At 35.1% G+C, this 23,061-nt stretch overlaps 1 protein-coding gene and 1 long non-coding RNA gene across 2 annotated transcripts; one reads left to right on the top strand and one right to left on the bottom strand.

The window, feature by feature from the left end:
- Positions 1 to 2,501: 2,501 nt before the first annotated feature.
- On the bottom strand, positions 2,502 to 4,552 carry LOC146922494 (protein terminal ear1-like). The gene is made up of 4 exons (XM_085710838.1): positions 4,147 to 4,552; positions 3,943 to 4,053; positions 3,662 to 3,821; positions 2,502 to 3,045 (listed from the first exon to the last, which is right to left on the bottom strand). Exons 1-4 carry the CDS (start codon positions 4,464 to 4,466, stop codon positions 2,875 to 2,877), a joined length of 762 nt encoding a protein of 253 aa, XP_085566964.1. The 5' UTR covers positions 4,467 to 4,552; the 3' UTR covers positions 2,502 to 2,874.
- Positions 4,553 to 8,039: 3,487 nt separating this feature from the next.
- Positions 8,040 to 9,030, top strand: LOC146922493 (uncharacterized). Its single transcript, XR_015012484.1, has 2 exons — positions 8,040 to 8,158; positions 8,669 to 9,030. It is a non-coding gene; the product is annotated as an uncharacterized LOC146922493 (long non-coding RNA).
- Positions 9,031 to 23,061: the final 14,031 nt, after the last annotated feature.

The raw sequence follows: 23,061 nt of genomic DNA, 5'->3' as shown, positions 1-23,061 counted from the left end.
GCAAGGTCCGGGGTTCGAACCCCGGCCACCACAAAAAAAAAAGACAAATATTACTCCTTTCGTCTTAAACACGGTACTTATGATTCGTATCCACGTCTTAAACACGGTACTTATGATTCATATCCAACTCGAATAATTTACTACTCCTTTCATCTTAAACACGGTACTTATGATTCGTATCCAACTCGAATAATTTACTTTCCTTATCAAAGAAGTCTTAAACACGGTACTTATGATTCGTATCCACGTCTTAAACACGGTACTTATGATTCATATCCAACTCGAATAATTTACTACTCCTTTCGTCTTAAACACGGTACTTATGATTCGTATCCAACTCGAATAATTTACTTTCCTTATCAAAGAAACACGGTATTACAACCACCTTTCTTTATATTTATATATATTTTTCCTTATCAAAGAAACACGGTATTACAACCACCTTTCTTTATATTTATATATATTTTTTTAAAAGTGTTTATAATGTGAGACGGAGATAGTACATACGAATAAAATAACTTCATGACATTTTGATAAACTATTTTAAAATAATCAAATTAAAAAACAAATTATACTTGCATTTTTAAAGAATAATTATTTATAAATTAATTATATTCTTTAAATATTTTTTTATTTAAATTGGTTATTTTCATGAAGTTTTTCTTTTTTTTTTAATTATTTTTTCTTTAGATTTGATTTGGTTTTAGATTTCAGTAAAAACAAAAAGTAGTGTACAAATTTGTTTCTAACACACATTCTAGAAAGGCGACAATGTGTTTACTCTTTGTCCCTCCCCCAATAGGCAATAGCTAGCTGCAAAACCAAAATGGATAGTTTCAATTTTCAAGAAACAAGAGTGGGTGGCAGCAGCAGAGTGAACATACATTCAGGGCAAGAGTGGCAGGAAAAAAGCTTTCTGTTTTGTCTTGTAACAGATGCAGGCATTAAATGTGCGTCTTTTCATTTTTTAGAATACAATCATTACTAAGATTTACATTAGATATAGATATTCAAATATAACAAAAATGTTTATGCAAAAATTATACGCACACACATCGGTCGCCGTGAGTTTAACTCGGTTGATAGGAATGATGCATAATATAGATAAGGTCCGAGGTTCAAACTCCGACCTTTTTCGACAAATCACCTACTCCCTCCGATCATTATTATAAGCAAAACATAAGTTTTTAGATACATTGGATAATTAATACATATAGTCTATAATAAAGACCAAATACATTAATTATTCAATGTATTTAAAAATAAAATTTTACTTATACTCCCTCCGTTTCAAAATGAGTGTCGCTTTAGCCAATTGCACACAGATTAAGGAATGCAATAATGTTGTACAAAGATATGATACTATTACTAAAATAGCCTCGCTAGTTATTGGTGCATTTGTCATCATTATAAATTAAAGTACAAAATGATACTTTGGAAGTTGTGTGGATAGTAATAATTAAGGGTACCGTTGGAAAAAAGTAATTAATAGTACATTGAAAAGTGAGAGTGACATTCATTTTGAAACAAATTATTTTTTCTAAAGCGACACTCATTTTGAAACGGAGGGAGTAATAGTGAACGGATGAAGTATTTTAACTATGTATACATATTGATATTCGTAAAAAAAATACATATTGATATTCGTTGATATTTATACGTCAAAACATCTAAAATTACACAACTTGAAAACTAATAAAAATAAAATGCTAAATTATTTTCCTTTCCACCTAAAGAAATTTTGTTAGTTATCCATTAATTTATGTGTTTAATTAAGTATATGACTAGGGTCACACACATATTTTCCGAGTTGCTATACAGAAAACACATTATACATATTCGACATAACTAATTGTACCAATATTTCACACGGTTCAATTATTACAAGCGTTATCTTCTTGGCCTTCAACATTAGTCACCGAGGAATGTTGGCATTGTTTGGGTTTGGTCAAAATCAATTTGTTCATGTGAGAGAATGTTATGAGAAAAATAGGTTTCCATAAGATGAATTGAATGAATATGTAGGAACTCATCCCAAGGCCGTCAAAGAATAAATAGACAAAAAGAGGACACAGCATCTCCCTTTTCCATTGAAATAAATGAAGAGCATATACCGAAACGATTCTATTGATTTGGTACAATCAGAAGAGCAATGATATATGAACAACCATTGATGATAACTTTCAATAACAACTTTCTTTTCCTCTATTTCTACTAGTTAAAAATAATAGAGAGAGAAAAATGAGGAGAGAGAATAAAAATATAATGTGAGTATTTGGTATGGTAAAAGTCATGTCAAAAAATTGTTGCAAAATGGTTGTACAAATATCATTTCTCCAATCAGAATAATCACATTTTGATTTAGGACAAGAAATTGTTAAGTTGTGCTACAAACAATGAACAGTTAGTTCAAAGAAAATATTGTGTATCACCACCTTATTCATAAGTCAAAGCAAAACTGAATATTAACATGGAAACACACAAACCTTAACTGTACTACCAACAAACACAACTCAAAGATTTCACAGAAATACGACGGAAACATTACAATTTACATTAATAGTAAGGATGATGATAGAAATCACGACATTACCCTATGTGAATAGAGCAATTCTTAAACCCATGTTTCCAATTCACCCCAGATTGTATCATAGCATAAGGTAACCCCTACAATTCTAGGGAGAGAATGAAAACACGGGTAGCTTCAGACAAGACACTGTTCCACATATAGGTCCAAACTATACAAGGTTAAAACAACAACAGGCCCAAGCAGATTAACCCTAATTACCACAAGAAACCCAACTACCCAAGTCACAATTAGCTAAAGACATTAACAATCTAGAGAGAACACTTCGGTGTTTCATTGGTTTTAGTTCATATGTTTCTTCCTGCGAAAGGCAATCCCTTAACATGTATTCCAAGAGAGTTTCCACTCATTCTGCGATTGAAACCATCACGCACTGGTGAGAATAGAATTGGTAGAAATTTTGGGCTCTTGCATCGGAATACTTTTTGGGAGAAAATCCTAATCAAAGTTTCTTTGCCCTGCAGATAACAATAAACACAAATAACTAAAAATGACAGTATTATCAAGTTAAAAAAAATAAAAAATTAATGCGACTAGTGTTATGTTATAAGTTGATACACTAAAAGATGTTTCATAAGTAACCAATGTTATTTATAAGCTGTGCTAATACTTCTTATAAGTCATTTGAGGAAAATAATTTATCCCAAATCATCCTTCATAACCAAACTACTATATTTTTCTATATCATTTATACTATTTTTATTTTAATTTTCAATTTTTAATTTATCTTTCTTCATAATATTATTGATAGGTAATCTAGTAAATTTACTTTTTCATTTTAAAATCAACTAACTAATTTTCATTCATAAAATTTTAAAGACTAAAATTGATCGTTTATTTTTTTTTTTTTAAATCATATGAAATTTTCAAAATGAATTATAAATATAATTTGTGACGGAAAAGTAGCACATAAGACTAAAATCATGGTTTAATCTAGAAGTATCATTAACTTGCTATTACAACTACTTTAGAAAGTACAAATAACACTAGACAATTAAATATTTCAAAATAATCAAATTAATAAAGGAATAAATAAATTCATGAAATGAGACCCAAATTAAATAACAAACTAACTTGATGTTGAGCAGCATTTATTTCACAGATCTTTCGATTCAGTCTGACATTCCATGCAAATCCATTAAACTGTTTATAGAACTTGAAAGCAGCAGCAGGTGTAGTAAAGTTCACAAATGCATACCCTAAATTAGACATTTTTCTTCCATAAGCATGCTTCCTAAAAAACAACAGCAATAAAAACAATAAATCAACAATTTATTCAAAAGACAAAATAAAAATAAAAAAATTAAAAAAGAAAAGCAAAAAAAAATGGAAAGGGTTCTAGAATGTTCATTTACATGTAATCCATTGGCAAATAAACGAAATCAAACTTGGACCAATCTGCAGGATCTGCATTCTTGTTGATTTCAAAGCAATGAACATCAAGAATCATCAACAAATTATCAAACCTGAAATTTTTCAAACCAAAATTAAATGAGATAGAAATTACCCTAGTTGATTAGGGATAAAATCAGTGTTTAAAAAGATGAATAGTTAATTACCTAAACTGATTAGGGATGTTTCGAATCATTACAGTGGTAATGTGTAATGATTTAGCTTCTTCAATAGTTTTTGGAAATGGAATAACAGTTCCAACACGATGATGAGTACTTTTAGTAGTTTTCTGTTGAATCCGAGTTCGTTTTGGTTCATAAACCATTCTTGATTGATGAGTCTTATGCATTGGAACAACTAGGTTTTGTGGAAAAAATGGTTGAGCATTTGGATTAAGATGAGAAATGCGTTGTTGCATTGTGGAAATGGAAGGGGTTTTGGTGAGATAGTTGTTTTGGTGGAAGATGATGAAAGAAGGTGGAGTCATTATTATATTGTTATTTGTGAGGGAAGTGAGAGAAAGTGAAGAAGCAAAAGGTCTTTATAGAAGGACTGTGGCTCTGTACTGTGCGTGCGGTGCATTGGCGTACAAGAAGAAAGTAAGTTATGGGATTTGGATATATCACATCTGAATTAATCATGACCTATAACAATGATACTTTTAGGCTGTGTTTGTTTCCAGGGAAAGAATAAGGAAAGATAGTGAAAGGAGGGAAAGATGATGGAAGGATTAAGTTTCTGCAGTTTGGTACAACTATAAAAAGGTTGTGGAAAGAAAGATTTGGCTGGGGCCCACCCAAAAAACCTTTCCGCGCTCAATTGGACGGAAAGCGGGAGAATGGACTCAATTTTTGGGTGAAAAGACAAAAGTGCCCCTAAATCCTAATACAATATTGTAAAAGTGACCATGTATGCTCCAGCTTCTCTCATGAAACCAAATCGTTCCATCCTCTTGAATCGTTCCATCAACTTGAATCGTTGCATGCTTCCATTTTTCTTTGCTATCAATCTGTAACTCATTGTTTTGTAAGGTACTCTTCTAACTCTCTTATTTTTTGAAAATTTTGATTTTGAATTCCTTTATTTGAATTCCTCTTGAATCGTTCCATCCTCTTGAATCCAAGGTTGTGTTTTTCCCCCCTTCCATTTGGGTATTCCTTTATTTATTGAAAATTTTGATTTTGAATTAAGTGTGTTTTTTTCATTATCTTCTATGCATGAAATTGATTTTATTTTGATGAAATTTTATTCCTTCTATGTTTTCTCCCCTCATTTTATTATACTTTGAATGCTTTTGGGATGAAGTGAGAAAAAATAATTTGTATGTTTTGGGTTTCAAAGAAAATCTGATTTAGGTAACTATTTTTTTGACTATTTTTCACTTCAGTTTAGGTATATTAAGTCATGGTGGTTTCATTTTGGGTAAATTATGGATGTTGGGAAGGCAACATGAAACAAGATATTGTTGTTGTTTTGGAGTTTTTTTTATCAAACTTAGAATGGGGTTATGAATGTTTTTAGGCCTAAGATTTGTTATAGGTAGTGTTCTGGTGTGTTATTAGGTGATGAGATGAAGCTGATGTTTGTGACATCAATTGGTTCCTTTAGGCTTATTGAAGCTGCTATAGGAGGTTTGTTTTTGGGATGGTGTGCGTTGCTGTTTTGTGTTGGCAGTAGGATTGTTTGGCAGTTTATTCTTATCTCTGTTATGCAATTCCTTATGTCAGGCGCCACTTTTCTTTTTGTTCTTCCTTGTTGTTTTCGGTTCTGCTATGTTGCAGAAGTTAAGGAGAATTTTATTCTTTGGGAGGGTAGCAGCTTAGTGCATTTGTTTGGGATTAGGTTCCTCTTGTATACGGGACGTTTTTGTGTGGGTGGTGTTCCGCATATTTCCGGCACCTTGTATTTGTTCCCTTTAGTTCTTGCTCGGTGTGTCTTACACCGGCTAGACTTAATAAATTTGGCTGATTCAAAAAAAAAAAATTGGTTTAAAAGACTCAAATGAATCTGAGTTTAAGGCAATTGTTTTTGCAGTCTACTTTTCCTTTCAAAATAAATATTGGTTGAAAGGTTTAACATTTGGGTGGGGTGTAGTGATGGGTGTCCATTTAATCTGAGATTCTTGAGCAATAAAATGTAAAAACATGCAGAGTTTGATGGATGTGGTCTTTGTTAATTTAAACAAGGAAGCGAATCAAATAACCGACTCGTTAGTAAAAGTAGGATTACGAACTGATGGCAATAGAAAATAACCCAACTCTAAAATCGATGATACTCTTAAAATTTCATTATGATTTCATTTAACATAAACTAACTTATACAAGAAAATATACACCGAAGTTATAAACAATCATCAAGATGACCACAATTCATCAATTGTCTTGATTACTGTAACCAGAGATTGCATTCTTTTCCTAATATTCTGTTCTTATTTTTTTCATGTCTGGCTTTGTCGCATGCCTATTTCACTTGTGCCTGTTACTTTCTTTTATATGTATTGAATTATCTTCAAATGAAGCATCTTTTGTTATTGTAGTAACCATCATAAAGAATACCTTAAAAGGTTTGTTCATGATGGCTAAAACAAAAAAAGATCTATAAAAGATGAAATGTTGGCGAAAGACAGTGAAAGTTATATTATAATCATGATATTTTCACTGTAAATGTTCCCTTCTGGTCTTATTTTTCCCATATGCCATCTCAAAAGAAATGTCTTAGCTACTAGGTTATACCATAATTTTCTATCATCTATTATGCTCATTCTATATTCCCATTAAGGGTGTATTTAATAGAGCTTATTTATAGCTTATTTGGACTTATCTTATGACATAGAGTTATAGACACTTATGTGAGTTTTGATAGAGCTTGCAAAAATATTATGACTTTGTTCACTTATTCAGTAAGCACACAATTAAGCTATTTATCCAAATGGTTCCTAAATTAGATAAAAATGCCTAGACCTCATCACATGCTGTTGCTAACATTATGTCAAAATTACAAACCACATTTTATGCACTCCATTTGCAAACTTGCATAGTCATTAATCTCTGTCTTATATGAATCTTCTTTCTGCATATATACCCTCACATGGATGATAACACTTCAGAAATAAATACAGCGCTTGGACCACTTTACTGGAAACTTCCATCCGTGATTTATTTACAATTTATTCATTCTCATTCTGTGAAGTCAGATACATACATCTGCTGATGCTTTTTAACTCTATAACTAAAAGAACCAAGCATGAAATAAATCATTAAATCCATTTGTTAGATCTTTTCTAATGATTTAGTTTGTTCATGTTATTATTGTTGTGAATTAATTATCTCTTTTACCTTTTACTTGATTAGTTGTTTATGTTGATTTAAATACTAAATTGAATCAATGTGTGCAACAAACTCGACCTCGTCATTATTCGAATCTGATGTATGGGAACTTTTAGATGAATTGAGAGTGTTCGATGATTATCGCATGAAGTTTTATGATCATTTGTGTGATAATGAGCACAAAAAACGTAAGATTTTTGGGGTACCTCGTCATATGAGAGCTGAAGCTCTCTTTAAAATGATGAATGATGCTGGTTTGCTTGATTAAGAGCAGTGGTACTGCTCTTTTTTTTTTTTTTGGGTACTATCATATATATATTTATCTATCTATCATGAATGACTTTTTTGGGATGTATGTGTGCATGACTGAAAAGGAATTGCGATTGAGCATTGGTTGTGGATGTGCACTCTTCTTTTGGTGTTGTATATATTTATGGCATCATATGGCCTAATAGTTTATGATGCTCTATCACCACTAACTTTTTGGGATGTCATAATATATGACTAGTAGCTAGAAAGTAAGTATTAGTTTTGTATTGCTAAAGATGTATGGTAAGCCTCTGCTATTATACTTCTTTTGAGTATGCTTGGAAGTCTGCTACCCATGTTGGTTTTACACTAATGATGTTATATGTTGATAAATTGGTAGATGTTGGTGTCGGAGAGGTGCTTTGAAAGGTATGTATAAATAGCCCGAGTTATTTTTCTTTATTTATCTAATTATGGTATTACACTAACCTAATATATGCAATCATATGCTCTGTACTTGCAAGTGATCATATCAATGTGTTTCTACACACTTTGGTACAAGGTTGTATGCACTCCAAAGGGTACATCTACTATGATAAATATGGTATGTTATCTATGCTAATTGAATAAAACATTTACTATGCCTTGTGCTGTTTTTGCCGTGGTGGGGTGTGTCTGGCTGCTAGAGGTGCGGGTAGTTTGGTTTCTATAGTCTGGGTTTTTGGCTGTTTATGGATGTCTGTTTTGGGCCTTGCTGTTTTTTCACCTTCAGATCTGCATTTCGGGTGCCTTTCTTGTTATAGTTTTAGGGCCGTGGGGGTGCGAGAGAGTGCGTCTGTGCACTGCTGTTTGGTGTTTTCTCGGGCTTTTGTAGCGACCGCCTGGCCTTTTTTTTTTTTTTTTTTTGGGGGGGGGGGCCCAGCCATGTCGGTGGTGGGTTTTAGGGGTGTTTGTGCTGATTGTGAGACAAGGGTTTTAGGGGTGTTACGGCGTCGTCTTTGTTGCCTTTTGTTTCAACATTCACATTGGCTATTATTATTTTTGTTCTTTTTAGTAGATGGTGTTGAAGATTACTACAAATAACTTGCTCATACATATGCATTGTGTCATGTAGGGGCTAATCTTGGGTAGTGACTATGATTGTAGATCCATGACAAAGTGCTAAAGGAAAATGAGGTGAAGCTTGATCACAAAGAGTATTATACGTATGGAGATGATGATATATTGGGAACACTGCATGATTGATGTCAAAGTCCTTGGCGGATTTGGTCGCTGCTGTAGTAATTTATATACTAGGTGTTCTGCTACATACATTTGAGCAGCTTTCTTTACGTTCGACTTCTATGTACAATGTCTACAATCTATATTTTGTTTGCAGGCAAAACATTTCTTAGAAATTTGGGTCAACAATCAAGATTAGTATTTTTTATGCAACTATTGGGGAACCTTTTTTGAAGGCCGCAGCGTACCTTATTACATTCCATAGCCTGTTTGTGGCTTATTTAAATTTAAATGCATGCCTTTGGTTTAGTTAAAAAAAAAAATCCATCAAACTTGATATTTCGTAAATCTAACGGTAACTACTTTTTTTTTCCGGGTAATAATAACCTTACATAACTTTAATAAAAACTAAATTGTAAGATGAAATAATGCTTAGGTGGATATTTATTTGTTAATAAATTTACTATTTTTTTAATAAGTATTCTTGTGTGTAAAAAAAAGTATTCTTCTATGTTCAAAGTTTTAGGTTACTCTATTTTGCTTTCTAATTTTATTCATTATACCATTTTATTTTTTACTTGAGGATATTTTTGTCATTTCATAAATATATACTTTCCTTTCCTTTCAACATTCTATTGAACCATGCAAGGGAAGAGAAAGTTTTCACCTTTCTTTCCTTTCACTTTCTCTCATTCCAAACAACCAAAACAATCCTCTCTCTTTCTACTCTTTTTCTTTCCTTAAACAATCTTTCCTTCCTCATTCTTTCCTTTCACTTTCTTATGTCATCCAAACAAAGCATTAGCCTAGCTACGGCTGCTAGTTCTCATTTTCACTGTGTTTGGTAGAGGAGAATTAGGGGAGAGAGAAGTTGAGGGGAGAGAGATAGAAGAGAAGTTGGCAATTTCTCTTGTTTGGCAGACAAAAGAAATAGGGGAGAGAGAGTTAAAACACGTGGGACCCACATGTTTTTATTTCTCTTCACATGAGCGAAGAAAGGCTGAGAAAGGGGTTTTTTTTTTCAAATTTCCATATTTGCCCTTGTCTTCTTCATGTTTCAAACTCTGCAGAAATTTTAAAGACTGGTGGCTACATCCCCTTGTCTTCTCCGATTTAATTACCAGATTTTATCTTATTTAATTTCTTGAATTGCTTTGCTTTAATTACATGTTTCTTGAATTGCTTTGCTTTAATTACATGAAAAAAGATAAGGGAGTAGATTTTTGGTAATAAAACAAGCTTAAGAGGGTGGGTGTTTTTTTCTTCCGTTTCTTTACCTGTGAGTTCATTTTTTTATTAAAACATTACATTTGTCAAACTGATTGATAATTAAAATAACTAAACTATCTTAAAAAAAAGTAATATAATAACGTGTATTAATTAAATTATTTTTATGAGTTTTTAATCTCAAGGGTATTTTTGTACTTTTTGATATAATCAAAACTTCTCTCTTCTCTATTTCTTTTATCTTTCTCTTATATCAAACAACCCCTCAAATCTACTCTATTTCTCACCTTTTTCTCTCTTCTCATACTCTCTCTTACCTATTTCTCTCTTCACAACTTCTCTTCTATACCAAACATACCCTTTAGGATAGTAGTACTACCTCCGTCCCGTATAATTGACTGCTTTGGTTTTCATACGTATTAAGAAAAGTGTATAAATAAAGGGGAAAGTGGAATATATTGTATTGGGAATGATAAAAGTAGTATTATTTAGTGTTATATAGTATTGAGAATGATGAAAGTTATATTGAAAATTGAAATGGGTCGGTTATTTTGGGACACTTTTTTTAAAAAATGGGTCGGTTATTCGGGACGGAGGGAGTAGTATTTTACAAATGTAAAATTCATAAAATTTAAAATTATTTTAATTTTTTTTAAAAGAGTAAAATTATTTTAAATAAAATGCCATCAAGGGCATATACAACACAAAGTAATTTCCATAAAAATAATACTTCATTCCTTTTTAATTGTCACTTTTGACATTTTAAGTAATAAAATACTGTTTAAAAAGGTTAAAATTCTTTAAATAATTAATACATAACGAAAGTTAAATAAATTTTAGGTGTGATAGTTCAATTAGTTATAGTTCAATTAGTTTGAGTTAAGGAAAAATAGTTGAAGGTCTACAGTCTAAATCCGAACAATAAATAAAATATTAATTAACAAACTAAATTATAATGAGAGACAGAGAGTACATACGGATAAAAAAATTCATGACAATTTGATAAACTACTTTAAATTATTCAATTTTAAAAAAAAAAATAGTTGTAAATAAATAACAGTGTTGAAGAAGATTTCTTTATAAATTATTAAAGAAATTCTTTAAATAATTTTTTATTTAAATTGTTTATTGACATGCATTTTTTCATGTTAATGGTAGTTTTGTTTTTCCTACTAACTCTTGGTAATTACTCCCTCCGTTTCAAAATGAGTGTCATTTTAGGTGTTTACACACATATTAAGAAATGCAATGATTAAAAGAAAGAGAATGGTTATTTTACCAAATTATCCTTATTAATTATTGGTTAGTTTTAAAAGTAATACTTTGGAAGTAGTATGCGGAGTATTAATTGGAGGGTACAATTGAAAAGAAAAAGTTATTATTGCATTGGAAATTGAAAGTGACATTCATTTTGAAACAAATTCTTTTCTTAAAGCGACACTCATTTTGAAACGGAGGGAGAATTTTTTTTCTATCAAACAACAATGTTTTTTACTTTTTCTTTGTGTGTGTTTGGTATGGCGGTGGCGAGAATTGATTCTAATAGAATTGAGTTTGAGAGAATTGATTTTGGTTAAAAGTGAGTTTGAGGTGAATTGATTTATGTTTGGATAAACTTATTTAAAAGTGATTCTTATGAGTTGATGTTGTTTGGATAATTTGAATCAAAATTGATTTTGAATGTAAAATGACCAAATTATCCTTTTAATTATATTTTTCTAAAGCATCCTTTTAATTTTATTTAAAACTAAATATCTCATTTTTATTGCTTCAAAAATTATTTTTAAAATCCCATAAAAAAAGAAGTTATAATTAATATATTTTCAGCACCAATTAAAATAACATTAATATATTTTCAAAAAATTTGACAAAAACAATTATCAACAAAAGATACATTTCAGTTTCTTTTCTAATCAACCCCATTCCACGGCTGCCACTCCATAGCTCACAGCTCCTTCCATCTCTCTAAAAAAACAAGATCTCCATTTTATAGATCCTTCAATTTCTTGTATGTATCTTTAATTTCTACCAAATCGACTTCCTTCCCCATATCTCTCAATATTCTTTTCCCATCTCAATATTCTGTGACAGTCTCAAGGTTACCAAGGGGAAGATAGATCCGCATCGCTGTGAATTCCAGAGAGAAAGGGCAACATGCAAATGGAAATTTGGGTGAAGTGAAGAATAATTTTATGTGAACATGGGTAATTAGGTAAATTACACTTTCAGAGAAAAACGTGATTGTTGAATCTGCCGCAGAAGCTCCGAATCTCAGCTTCAGGAAAACTGCGTTTTGGAGCAAAAACCACGTTTCCCAAACTTGCTTTTTCATTCATCCAAACAACATGAAAATGGGCAAAATGGCTTTTGGCAAAAGTAAACCACCTTTGGAGCCTAAAAACGTGTTGCCAAACACACACTTTGTAACTTTGTTTTACTTGGATTTGATTTGGGTTTAGATTTCAGTAAAAACAAAAAATAGTGTACAAATTTGTTTCTAACACACATTCTAGAAAGGCGACAATGTGTGTACTCTTTGTCCCTCCCCAATAGGCAATAGGTAGCTGCAAAACCAAAATGGATAGTTTCAACTTTCAAGAAACGAGAGTGGGTGGCTGCAAAAAGCATAGAGCTAGCAAGCAGCAGCAGAGTGAACATACACAGTCAGGGCAAGAGTGGCAGAAGAAGCTTTCGTTTCGTCTTGTAACAGATGCAGGCATTAAATGTGCGTCTTTTCATTTTTTAGATTACAATCATTACTAAGATTACATTAGATATAGATATTCATAGATGCCAAAAATGTTAGTCTCTGGCCCCGAATATTCGAACCAGTTTACTTTATACGTATTAAGAAAAATGTATACTCCCTCCGTCTCGGAATAACCGACCCATTTTCTAAAAAGTGTCCCAAAATAATCGACCCATTTCAATTTTCAATACAACTTTCATCATTCCCAATACAATATAACACTAAATAATATTACTTTTATCATTCTCAATACAATATATTCCACTTTCCCCTTTATTTATACACTTTTCTTAACTGTGAAAAACCAAAGTAGATCAATTATACGGACGGAGGTAGTAAATAAAGAGGAAAGTGGAATATATTGAATTGAGAATGATGAAAGTAGTATTAATTAGAGTTATATTGTATTGAGAATGATGAAAGTTGTATTGAAAAATTGAAATGACTCGCTTATTTTGGGACACTTTTTTTTAGTAAATGGGTCGATATTCTCGGGACGGAGGGAGTATCCAAGAATCATACCCCCACACATTAATATCGAAACAATTTTACCTATTTTAATCAAACTAGACAATTTTTACTCAATATTTAAATTAATAGTTATATGAATTTTTTGAAAAAAAAAAAAAGAATTCTATCATTTATAATTTTAATGGCAAGAAAAGAACTAAATCCTTGGAAATGACATGTTTAAAGTATCACCAAGTAAAGTCCATGATAAACGCGAAAGAGGTTCATTAAAAGTAGTAAGATGATCTAAATTGTTAGCTCTTATCTTAACAAAAATATCAACACAAAAATTTTCGTCTCGAAGGATATGACGAATAGAAATATATCAATCCTTAGCAAGATACACTAAAACTAATGAATTCTAAGACTCTTGCATAGTGGTGTAACCTTGTAGTCTCCTTTACCAACCGCACCACATGAAGAGAATTAGAGTAGCATATGAGATTTCTATATCCCGCCTTCCAACACAATTTTGCACCATTCAATAGAACTTGAATTTCAACATTTAAGATATTTGAGATCCCAACAACACTACCAAAGAAACCAAGTTGAAAACTTCCATCGTGCTTACAAATTATACCTCCATAACTCCGTCTTTCATGAATTTGTAAATACGCTTCCATCAACATTGAGAATCATGATGCCCTTAGCCATATGTTACCAACTCACCATCCTTGAAGTATGAGTACGAGTATCCAAGAGGTTAGTACCAAAAGCATGGTGAACACGAAGATGTTGGGAAAAAATAGTTGCAACCGTCAAGTGCATGTTTGGTTGAAAATTATAAAAAATTAACTTGTTTTTGTGCACCAAATATTCCACATAATCAAAGAGCCGAGAATCTTGATATCACTTACTATTTTGTAGATGATCTTAATTGAATCTTATTTATCAAACGTATTGGCGAAACAATATTTATTTATTTTTTTAAGATTTTTGTGACTCGTTGTTTACACTCGATTTTTGGTAAACAAGCTGGTTTAAAAAATAGTTACTTGCAAGATCAACCGGTAAATCTTAGAAGCATATTTGTGCTTTGTTATTTCCAGGAAATTATAATGTTCTTAAAAGATTAAGTAAACAAGAAAGATAAAAGCAATCGAACTCAACCCAAAGTTGAATCAAATCGAATTTTGTTAAGTAAAAACAAGTAAATTGTTCAAAAAAGAACAAGTAAATTGTAAAGACATTTAAGAAAAAGAACTTAAATTGCATTGATTGAATGTAAATTGGTACACATGTTCATACATTGCAACTTGTGACTCGTTTCTTGCTTCCATACGTATAATTTGAGTGTAAGTTTTGTATGATTGAAATGTGACCACTGTTCCTTAGGAAAAACTACTATTTATACAAATAGAAATAACTACCTAAATTCGAATTCAAACCTATAACTATAGAAAAACTAACAAGCCTTATCCATCCAGTTTGAATTTCGAACGCGCCTTTAAAAATGACCGTTGCATGTCCTTATCCGAAGCGATAACCGTTCCTCGATAGGTTTCGACCGTCGAACCGAAGCACGTGCTCCCAAAGAAGTCCAACTTCGATAAAGACCGAGAACAATCTTTATTTCTTCGGTGACAAGGTCAACTCTCTTTGATTGCATTTAATGATAGCCTTCAAAAATATAGGCTAACAAATTGCCCCCGTAAACATCATTTTCGACTCACCTTCTTGATAGGGAGAGAAAGATGTTTCGACCCCGATGGACACATTTCAATTTAATCGAGATTTTGAAGTCTATGACGTCATCCGTTTAGAGAACAATGCAAAAAGGAGATTTTGGTGTCCCCACCATAATTAGTGGGACACGTTCCAGTCATTGGGAACTACCACCTTGTAAAAAACTGTCGGCGCAAGATGTTGACACATGTCCATATCAAAAGGTTATAAAACATGAAGCTTTTACCTTTACCTTCTCACTTTCAAACCTTCCCCTTTTACTCGTTCATTCTTCTCCTTCGCAAAGAAGCTCCAATAAAGAAACCCTTTTTTTTTTTCAAAATTTCATCTTTTCCCGGAAAAACCATACCGTTACGTTCGTCGTTTCATTCACTAAACACTTCATACCATGACGAATGCAGAAAGCTCTTCCTCAAAGGCTATCAAACGCGACGACCCCATCAATTTTTCTAAGAAATTTTCTGTTGGTGCTCCCGTGTTCATAGAAGAACCGAGATATCAAGGAAGTGAAGAGAAAATCTGAAAATCCCAGGTAATTATCTCTTGCCCTAAATCACCACATGCATTATTAGGGCCGCTTCCAATAGACAAAGAAATCCCAAAAAGTCTTAGCGTCGTTTTTCCTTGTTGCAAAGAACAACTACCTTTAATCTTCACCAAAGGTCCATACGACATTGTTATACCCTAATTTTGGACCTAAAAATACTTGTTTAATTCTTCTTTTCTTGCATTATAAGTCATTTGATATGTCTCGATCAATTGCATCTTTCTCTCGCATTTTATTTCAATGTTATTTGCAAAATTCACATGCAAGGGTATTTTAGTCATTTCCTATGTCAAATTTCTCTCAGTCCGTCAAAAATTTGTTTAACTCCTTTCAAATAGGTTGAGTAAGTCTTTGTTTCATTCTATGTCAAAATCCAGTTCAAAATTTGCATTTGAAGTCATTTTGAGTCGGCTTTTGCCCCTAGGGGCATTTTAGTCTTTTCAAGTGCCAAAACCCTGCTTAAATCCTAAAAATTGTCTCTGAGTCTTTTAATTCGCTTGTATAAACTCTTGCTTTAATCCCTTGTTAAAAAATCATTTTAAAATTACATTTGAGTCATTTTTAGTCGTTTTAAGTCCCTAGGGGCGTTTTGGTCATTTCACATAAAAACTCCCGTCTGCTTCGTTGTTTTTAATCGTCTCGCTTTACGTTAATTTTCAATTTACTTTTTTCAATTCAATTTTAGTTTTAATTTCCATTTTGGTCCTTGTATTTTTGTTATTTGCATTTTAATCCTTTTTTAGTTTGTTAGAGTCCAAGTGCCACGTGTCCAAATGCTATTGGTCCTTAAGAGTTTGTTACAAGTCCAAGTACACATGGCATTGTCTCATTGGTCCAAGCTTACCACATCACCTATATAAGTCAAAGATTGGTCAATTTTCAACACACTAATCATTTTTTTTACACTAATTATTTTTCAATCATTTTCACAAAACTTTTTCTCTCAATTTTCCCTCCACCTCTAACAAACTTCCTCCACCACTCTCCTCCACCAAAACCACCCTAACAAACTTCCAACCACCACCCAAACCACCCTAACTAACTTTTCCTCCACCACATTCATCACTTCAACCACCATAACAACCTCCATAACCACCCAAATTCATCACCATTTCCATCATAACCGATCCATTTCATCATCACATTCAACAACCGATTCATTCACCTTTTTCAATCCAATCAATTTTCATCATCCAATCGGAATTCTCAATTTTCCAACACTACTTCTCTCAATTCCAATCCTTCTCACCGGCGTAAGACTCCACCGCAACAACCAAATTTCACCGGAAACTACTCCATACGGCCTCCCGCACAACGCACTCGCGACGCCGTCAAAAACCGTTTGATCGAAACACTTTCCACTCCCTCGGTCCTCACCAAACGCTACGGCACAATATCCGCCGACGAAGCTCTCGCCGCCGTTAGCCGGATCGAGGACGAAGCTTTCTCCGTCGCTGATGCTTCTACTTCCACGGGCAACAATAGCGTTACAATTCTTGAGGTTTATTCGAAAGAGATCGTAAGCGCATGGTCGAAACCGTTAAAGCTAAATCTCGCCTCACCGATGACGAAATTGATACCGAAGCTGCTCAAAGATCTCGTGTATTGATGCCGCTGAAGCTCAACTTGAGGCAAGATCGGATTAGAGCAAGAAAGAAGAAGAAGGGAGTGCACCGAGTTCGTACCACAACCAAACGTGGCCGAAAGCCGCACATCGGATCCGAAACGAAACGTGAAAAAGAGCTCCAAATCAATTCCGAATCGGTAGGAAGGTATGTATGTTTCTTGTTTTATGTGTGTGGCTTCAAGGTTAGATCTAAGTTGCGTGTTTCCTTTTCACCGTAAATTGATTTCGAATTCGAAAAAGGGGAAGGAGAGGATCGTTTTTTGATAAAAGAATCCGGAAAAAGAGAAGTTTAAACGTCCGACGCAGCTGGCGCCGCCGTCTTTGGCCGGCGGCCACCGCGCCGGAACACTCCCCTTCATCTTCTTCGTGTTCCTGTTGTGCGAGAGAGGAGAGGACAATTGAGTTTCGGTGCCATTCTCACGTTTTTTTACAACAAGCAATGTGTTTTTTCATTAGTAGCATTTTTATCATGACCCATACCCATCAGCACATTAACCCGCTCCAATACCTGATCCATAACCCATATTGCTGCATTTTGGATTGGGCTTGGGCCTCATTTCATGGTTAAATTCGTTTCCCCTGTTCTCTTGCTATCGGAGCACTTGTGTTTTGCTATACGAACCACTATGTCGTTTAATTTTCATGCAAAAAATCCAAAAAAATTTACCAATGCATTTCTTGATATCCCTAGTTGTTTTGATGTTTTTTACATGTTAATCCTGATTGAAATGTGATAACATCTTGTTTTCTTGCCAACTCTTTCTTGATAAATCTTGTGTAGTTTTTTCTTACCAAACTTTGATCATGCATTGCTTTTGCTACGTGATGCGGATGCTTGAGATTTGATTTTGTGATTGGTCCACCCCTGGGAATGTCTATGGTTTTATTACTTTGTGTGTTTAAATTGTGCTTTCTTGTCTTGCAAATAATGCGAGTATTCTTGTGAAAATAAAGTAGAAAGTATGCCTAAAAATGTACTATGTGGCTTGGCTTGATATGTCCTCATAATTCTTGCATTGGAACTGAAGTAAAACACTTTGTGAAGTGGTCATGATATGAGGATTATAGGTCACGTGTTTGCCTTGTCATTGTGGTAAACTTTTAGGCATATTTTGCTACTTGTTTTGCTAAGTTTTTGTCATCTTGTTAGTACCATCTTGCTTGCTTATAATCACCATTCTATTATGCCTCATGCTACTAACTCTTTCCTTTCTTATGTGTCCCATAAGCTCATCTCATTTCATATTCTAGTTCAACTTTCTTGCAATTTATATATTTTTTTTTCTTACAAGAACTTAGTATGTAAAAGCTTAGGAATTTTGTGATTTTCTTATGCCCTTTTAAATTTTTTTGCAAAGACCATAGAATGTATCTAGGGCATGATGTAAAGGACAATGGACTCTAAAGATGTACACCGACACAATGCACCGACACATGCACACACACCACTATAGCTAGAATATGCATGTTTAGATGTATGTTTAGGATTGTATGTTTAGGTGAATGCCTAGGGACTTATACTTAGAAAAAACCAATTTTCCAAACAAATGTGAACAACTTCACTCAAATTTTTTTTTTCAAATAAACCTTGGGATCCAACATCCCATTGAATTTTCCTTTTATTTTCTTAATCAAAAATCCAATGAAAATAATCATACTTTGACCTCTTTTGCAAATGACTAATTCAACCTCACAATTTTCCAATCTCATGCCCTTGAGGCTTCTTTCTATTCTTCAAATTCCATTTTCAAACTTAAAATCAACCAACAAAAACAAAAACATTTTTGGAAGAGAACTACGGTGGATTTGATCCCTTAAACGGGTACGTAGGCAAGGAACAAAATTCCTTCAATTCAACTAAAATAAAAATCCAAAAACATTCTTCTCCCTCCAAATTCTTCACTTAGAATACCCTTAGGTTTAAATAAATACTTTCAAAATAGCATTTAAAAAATAGAGCGCGCGCGTAGAAATTAAAGACGGTTCCTATAGGATACTATAGTCGTTATGGGTGCCTAACACCTTCCCGTAGCGAAAACAACTCCCGGACCTCGATTCTCAAGGGTTTTGCTTACTTTTTCCCTTCCCAAGAAAAAAATAAGATATCACCGGTTTAAAAGGTTCAAACGTAATCAATGTTTGACACCCGAAAACCAAGATAAAACAGTGGCGACTTCACCGGGGAGATTCGAGAGTTACGCCTAGTCTTTATTTCCACGCTTGCGCTTGTATTTTTACTTGCTTCTTTTACTTGCTTTCCTATGTGAATAAATGTTTAAATTCTTGCAAACGTGTGGGGTGAGAATATCAAAAGTCCTGCACCCGGGCTGAGTGAACTTAGGATTTAGGAGGGATATAATCGACAATTCATTCCGGGGGTTGCCTCGTGTTTTGGATTATGCGATCAATCCCACATAGCCGAGGCATTTCTTTGGGGGTGATGTTGTCGGCGCGTGTTGTCGCGTTTAGGCACTTTACTTCTAATTGTTCTATGACGCTATGAACCGTAGATAACCAAACCCATCCATGGCCATTTTCTAGGACGTAGTGCGGAGGCTAAACCGAGTGTTGTCTCGAATTTTAGTCGTCACGCGATACTACACTCAAGTTAGACCTTCCACGGATAATCATGGAGCGAGTGTTGTCTCGTGACACCATGAGATACGCTTCGGAGAGGTTGCAACTTGGGAACCTTTTAGAACCCGGTTACTATTATCCTAAAGCCCTAGTTTCACCGGACGCCGTGTCCACCCATGACTCCTCGACTTTGAATCTCAACCCACCATGTTTTCTCCGAACTTGAACATAATCATGCATTCATGCATACATGCATACATGCATAAACTTTTTCCATGCATTGTTATCGAAGGGCTTAGACAAGTTGAATTTGTAAACATTGTAGGGATGAAGATGACTAAGTCCTACAAGTTCAAGGAAGTGGATTTGGCTAGTTTGAGGGATTTGGCACTCAAGATTGAGGATCCGACCGGTTTCCGACGTCGTTACGGGGTTTTACTTCCTATTCTTCATACTAATGTGGATGAGAAGCTTGTGCACACTCTAGTGCAATTCTATGATCCGAAGTATCGGTGCTTTACTTTCCCTGTGACTTTCGCCTGGCGCCTACTCTAGAGGCTTATTCTTCCTTGATGGGTTTATCTATTGCTAAGGGGGTACCTTTCTCAGACACGAAAATCCTCCTCCTCCATTGGTTATTGCTAAAGATCTCCATCTCAAGACCACCGATGTCTCCAAGAATCTTGTTACTAAGGCACATATCCGAGGGTTCACTTCGAGTATCTTCTTGGGAAAGCCAACCTCAATACCACTTGTCGTGACACTCTCGAGGCTATTCTTGCACTTCTCATCTATGGGCTTATTCTCTTTCCGAATCTTGATGGCTTCGTGGACATGAATGCTATTATGATCTTCCACTCCAAGAATCCGGTTCCTACTCGCTAGCCGACACATACCATGCTATTCATGATCGTACCGGCAAGGGTCGTGGATATATTCTTTGCTTTGTGTGCCTCTCCTCTATAGGTGGTTTATTTCGCACCTTCCGCAGCCTTTCCACGACAATCCGAGGAATTGGTCTATTTCACGAGAGGATTATGGCTCTCACTCCTAATGAAGTGGTTTGGCTCACTCCGGCTTCTAGGGTTAAGGAAATTATCTTTGGTGGTGGTAAGTTTCTTAATGTACCTCTTCTTGGTTCCCGAGGTGGAATCAACTATAACCGGAACTTGCTTTGCGACAATTTGGTTTTCCGATGAAAGATAAGCCCATCAATCTCGCTACAGCTCCCTACTTCTTTCACTACTCCAATGCTCCCACCGGAATTAGAGAAGATTTCATGCAAGCTTGGACTAAGCTTCGGAAGAAAGAGGTGAAGCATATGGGTGTAAGGTCCGGTATTGCTCACGAGGCCTATACACGGTGGGTGATAAACCAAGCCGAGGAGATTGGTATGCCTTACCCTTCTATGAGATATGTGTCTGCATCTATTCCTACCATGCCTTTGCCTCTACTCCCACCTACCCAGAGATGTATCGGGAGCATCTAGCTATGGTGAGTCGGGAGAAACATCGGTGGAGGTCTAGATACTATGAGGCCGAGAACTTGATCATGACTTTGGATGGAAAGGATGAGCGAGAAGACTCATGAGGTCTTGACACCGAAGAAAGAGTTAGCTAAGGCTAAGAAGGAGATTGAAGAGAAAGATAGGTTGCTTATGAGAGACTCCAAGAGGGCTAGGGGTGCCCGTGACTTCTATGCACGATACCGCGGCTATGAGTCCGAGTCCGAGGATGATGCTTCCACTTCCTATGCTTCGAGGATCTCCATTTCCTGTTGTTATTTCCATTTTGTGTTGATTTACATTTTAAAGTCTATCCCTTGGCTTAGCATTTCAAAGGGAATCGTCTTGTAAAAACTATATGTTGGTTATTTGTTTCCGGTTCGTGTTAATCGTTGTTTAGTAATGTTTACAAGTTTCTAATTTGTCTAAAAACCCTTCGATAACACGTAAAAAGAATCTTTTTGCATATGCATTTACACATTTCATGCATCATATGCATTCATTGGTTATAAAAAGCTTCTCTCGTGCACATTGCCTCCTGGTTTTGTCCGCCGCGATGCGAAAAGTGGCTCGTGGTCGCAAGATTTACCAACCAGGTAGAATTCACCAAACAAGATTTCACAAGAGAAGGGTTATGGCTAACTTTGAAGAAGAAAATGCTCGGCTCCGTGCCGAATTGGCTGCTATGAAAGAAGACTTGGCTAAGGCTCATGACACTATGTCTACTTTGCTGGCTGCACAAGAACAACCAGCCACATCTGTCCCGCTTCTACCGAAGCAATTCCGTCTATCCCACTATCTACCGTGGCTACCGATGCTCGTTTTGTTATGCCCAATGGGCGTCCTTATGGTCTCTCGGCTTACTATTCTCCTAATACCGCTGCCGGTGTCTCGGTTTCGCCGGTCAAGGACAGATTCCCGTGTCCACTGCTATGCCTCGGGTGACTACCGTTGTTACCGACCCCGTTGTACACACCGTGCAACAGGTAATTGATGTCGATACTCCGCGTGGACAAGATCCCGCAATGGAAGCTATGAGAAGACAGTTGATGGAGTTGGCCGGAGAACTCCGTGAGGTCAAGGCTAGCCGAGGAAACAATGGTGCTCCCGCTAAAGCTCGTGATCTATGCTTGGTGTCCCGATTTGAGGTTCCTAAGAAATTCAAAGAGCCGTAATTTGACAAATACAATGGAACTTCTTGTCCGCACAACCATGTTATCCGGTATGTCCGAAAGATGGCTAACTACGCGTACAATGATGCACTAATGATCCATTGCTTCCCGGAGTAGCTTGACGGATGATGCAGCGATTGGTACACTAGTTTGAGCAAAGACAACATCCATACTTTTGAGGATCCGGCTGCCGCTTTTGAGAGTCAATATGAATTCAATACCCGTCCGAGGCCAAATAGAGACTCTCTTAAAGCCTTGTCTCGTAAATCGAGATGAAACCTTCCGAGAATATGCTCGAGAGGTGGAGAGGGGCAGCTGCCGTGTTTCTCCTCGACTTGATGAGGAAGAGTTAACACGTACATTCCCGAAGACTCCGAAGAAGGAATATAAGGAGAGAATGATAGTCTCTGCCCCAAACAACTTCTCGATATGGTTACAATGGGAACGCGTCTAGAGGAGGCCGTCCGAGATGGTATTATTGTCCTAGAGAAAGGTGAATCTTCAAACAAAGGCATCAAAGAAGTATGGTAATGGTCATCATAAGAAGAAAGAATCCGATGTGGGGATGGTGTCTCGTAACCCATCTGCAGCCGCCACACAATTACCTATGCCTTATCATTACATGCGGTACTCTCGAGAATCCTTTCTTCCCGCCATTCTACCAAGAATATCCTCTCGCCACCGGGC

The sequence above is a fragment of the Medicago sativa genome, chromosome 5, assembly GCF_051527215.1.
Source record: "Medicago sativa cultivar Bolivia chromosome 5, Bolivia_mono, whole genome shotgun sequence".
Lineage (NCBI taxonomy): Eukaryota > Viridiplantae > Streptophyta > Magnoliopsida > Fabales > Fabaceae > Medicago > Medicago sativa.
Note: the sequence above shows the minus strand (reverse complement) of the source record. Positions and strands in the feature narration are given on the sequence as shown.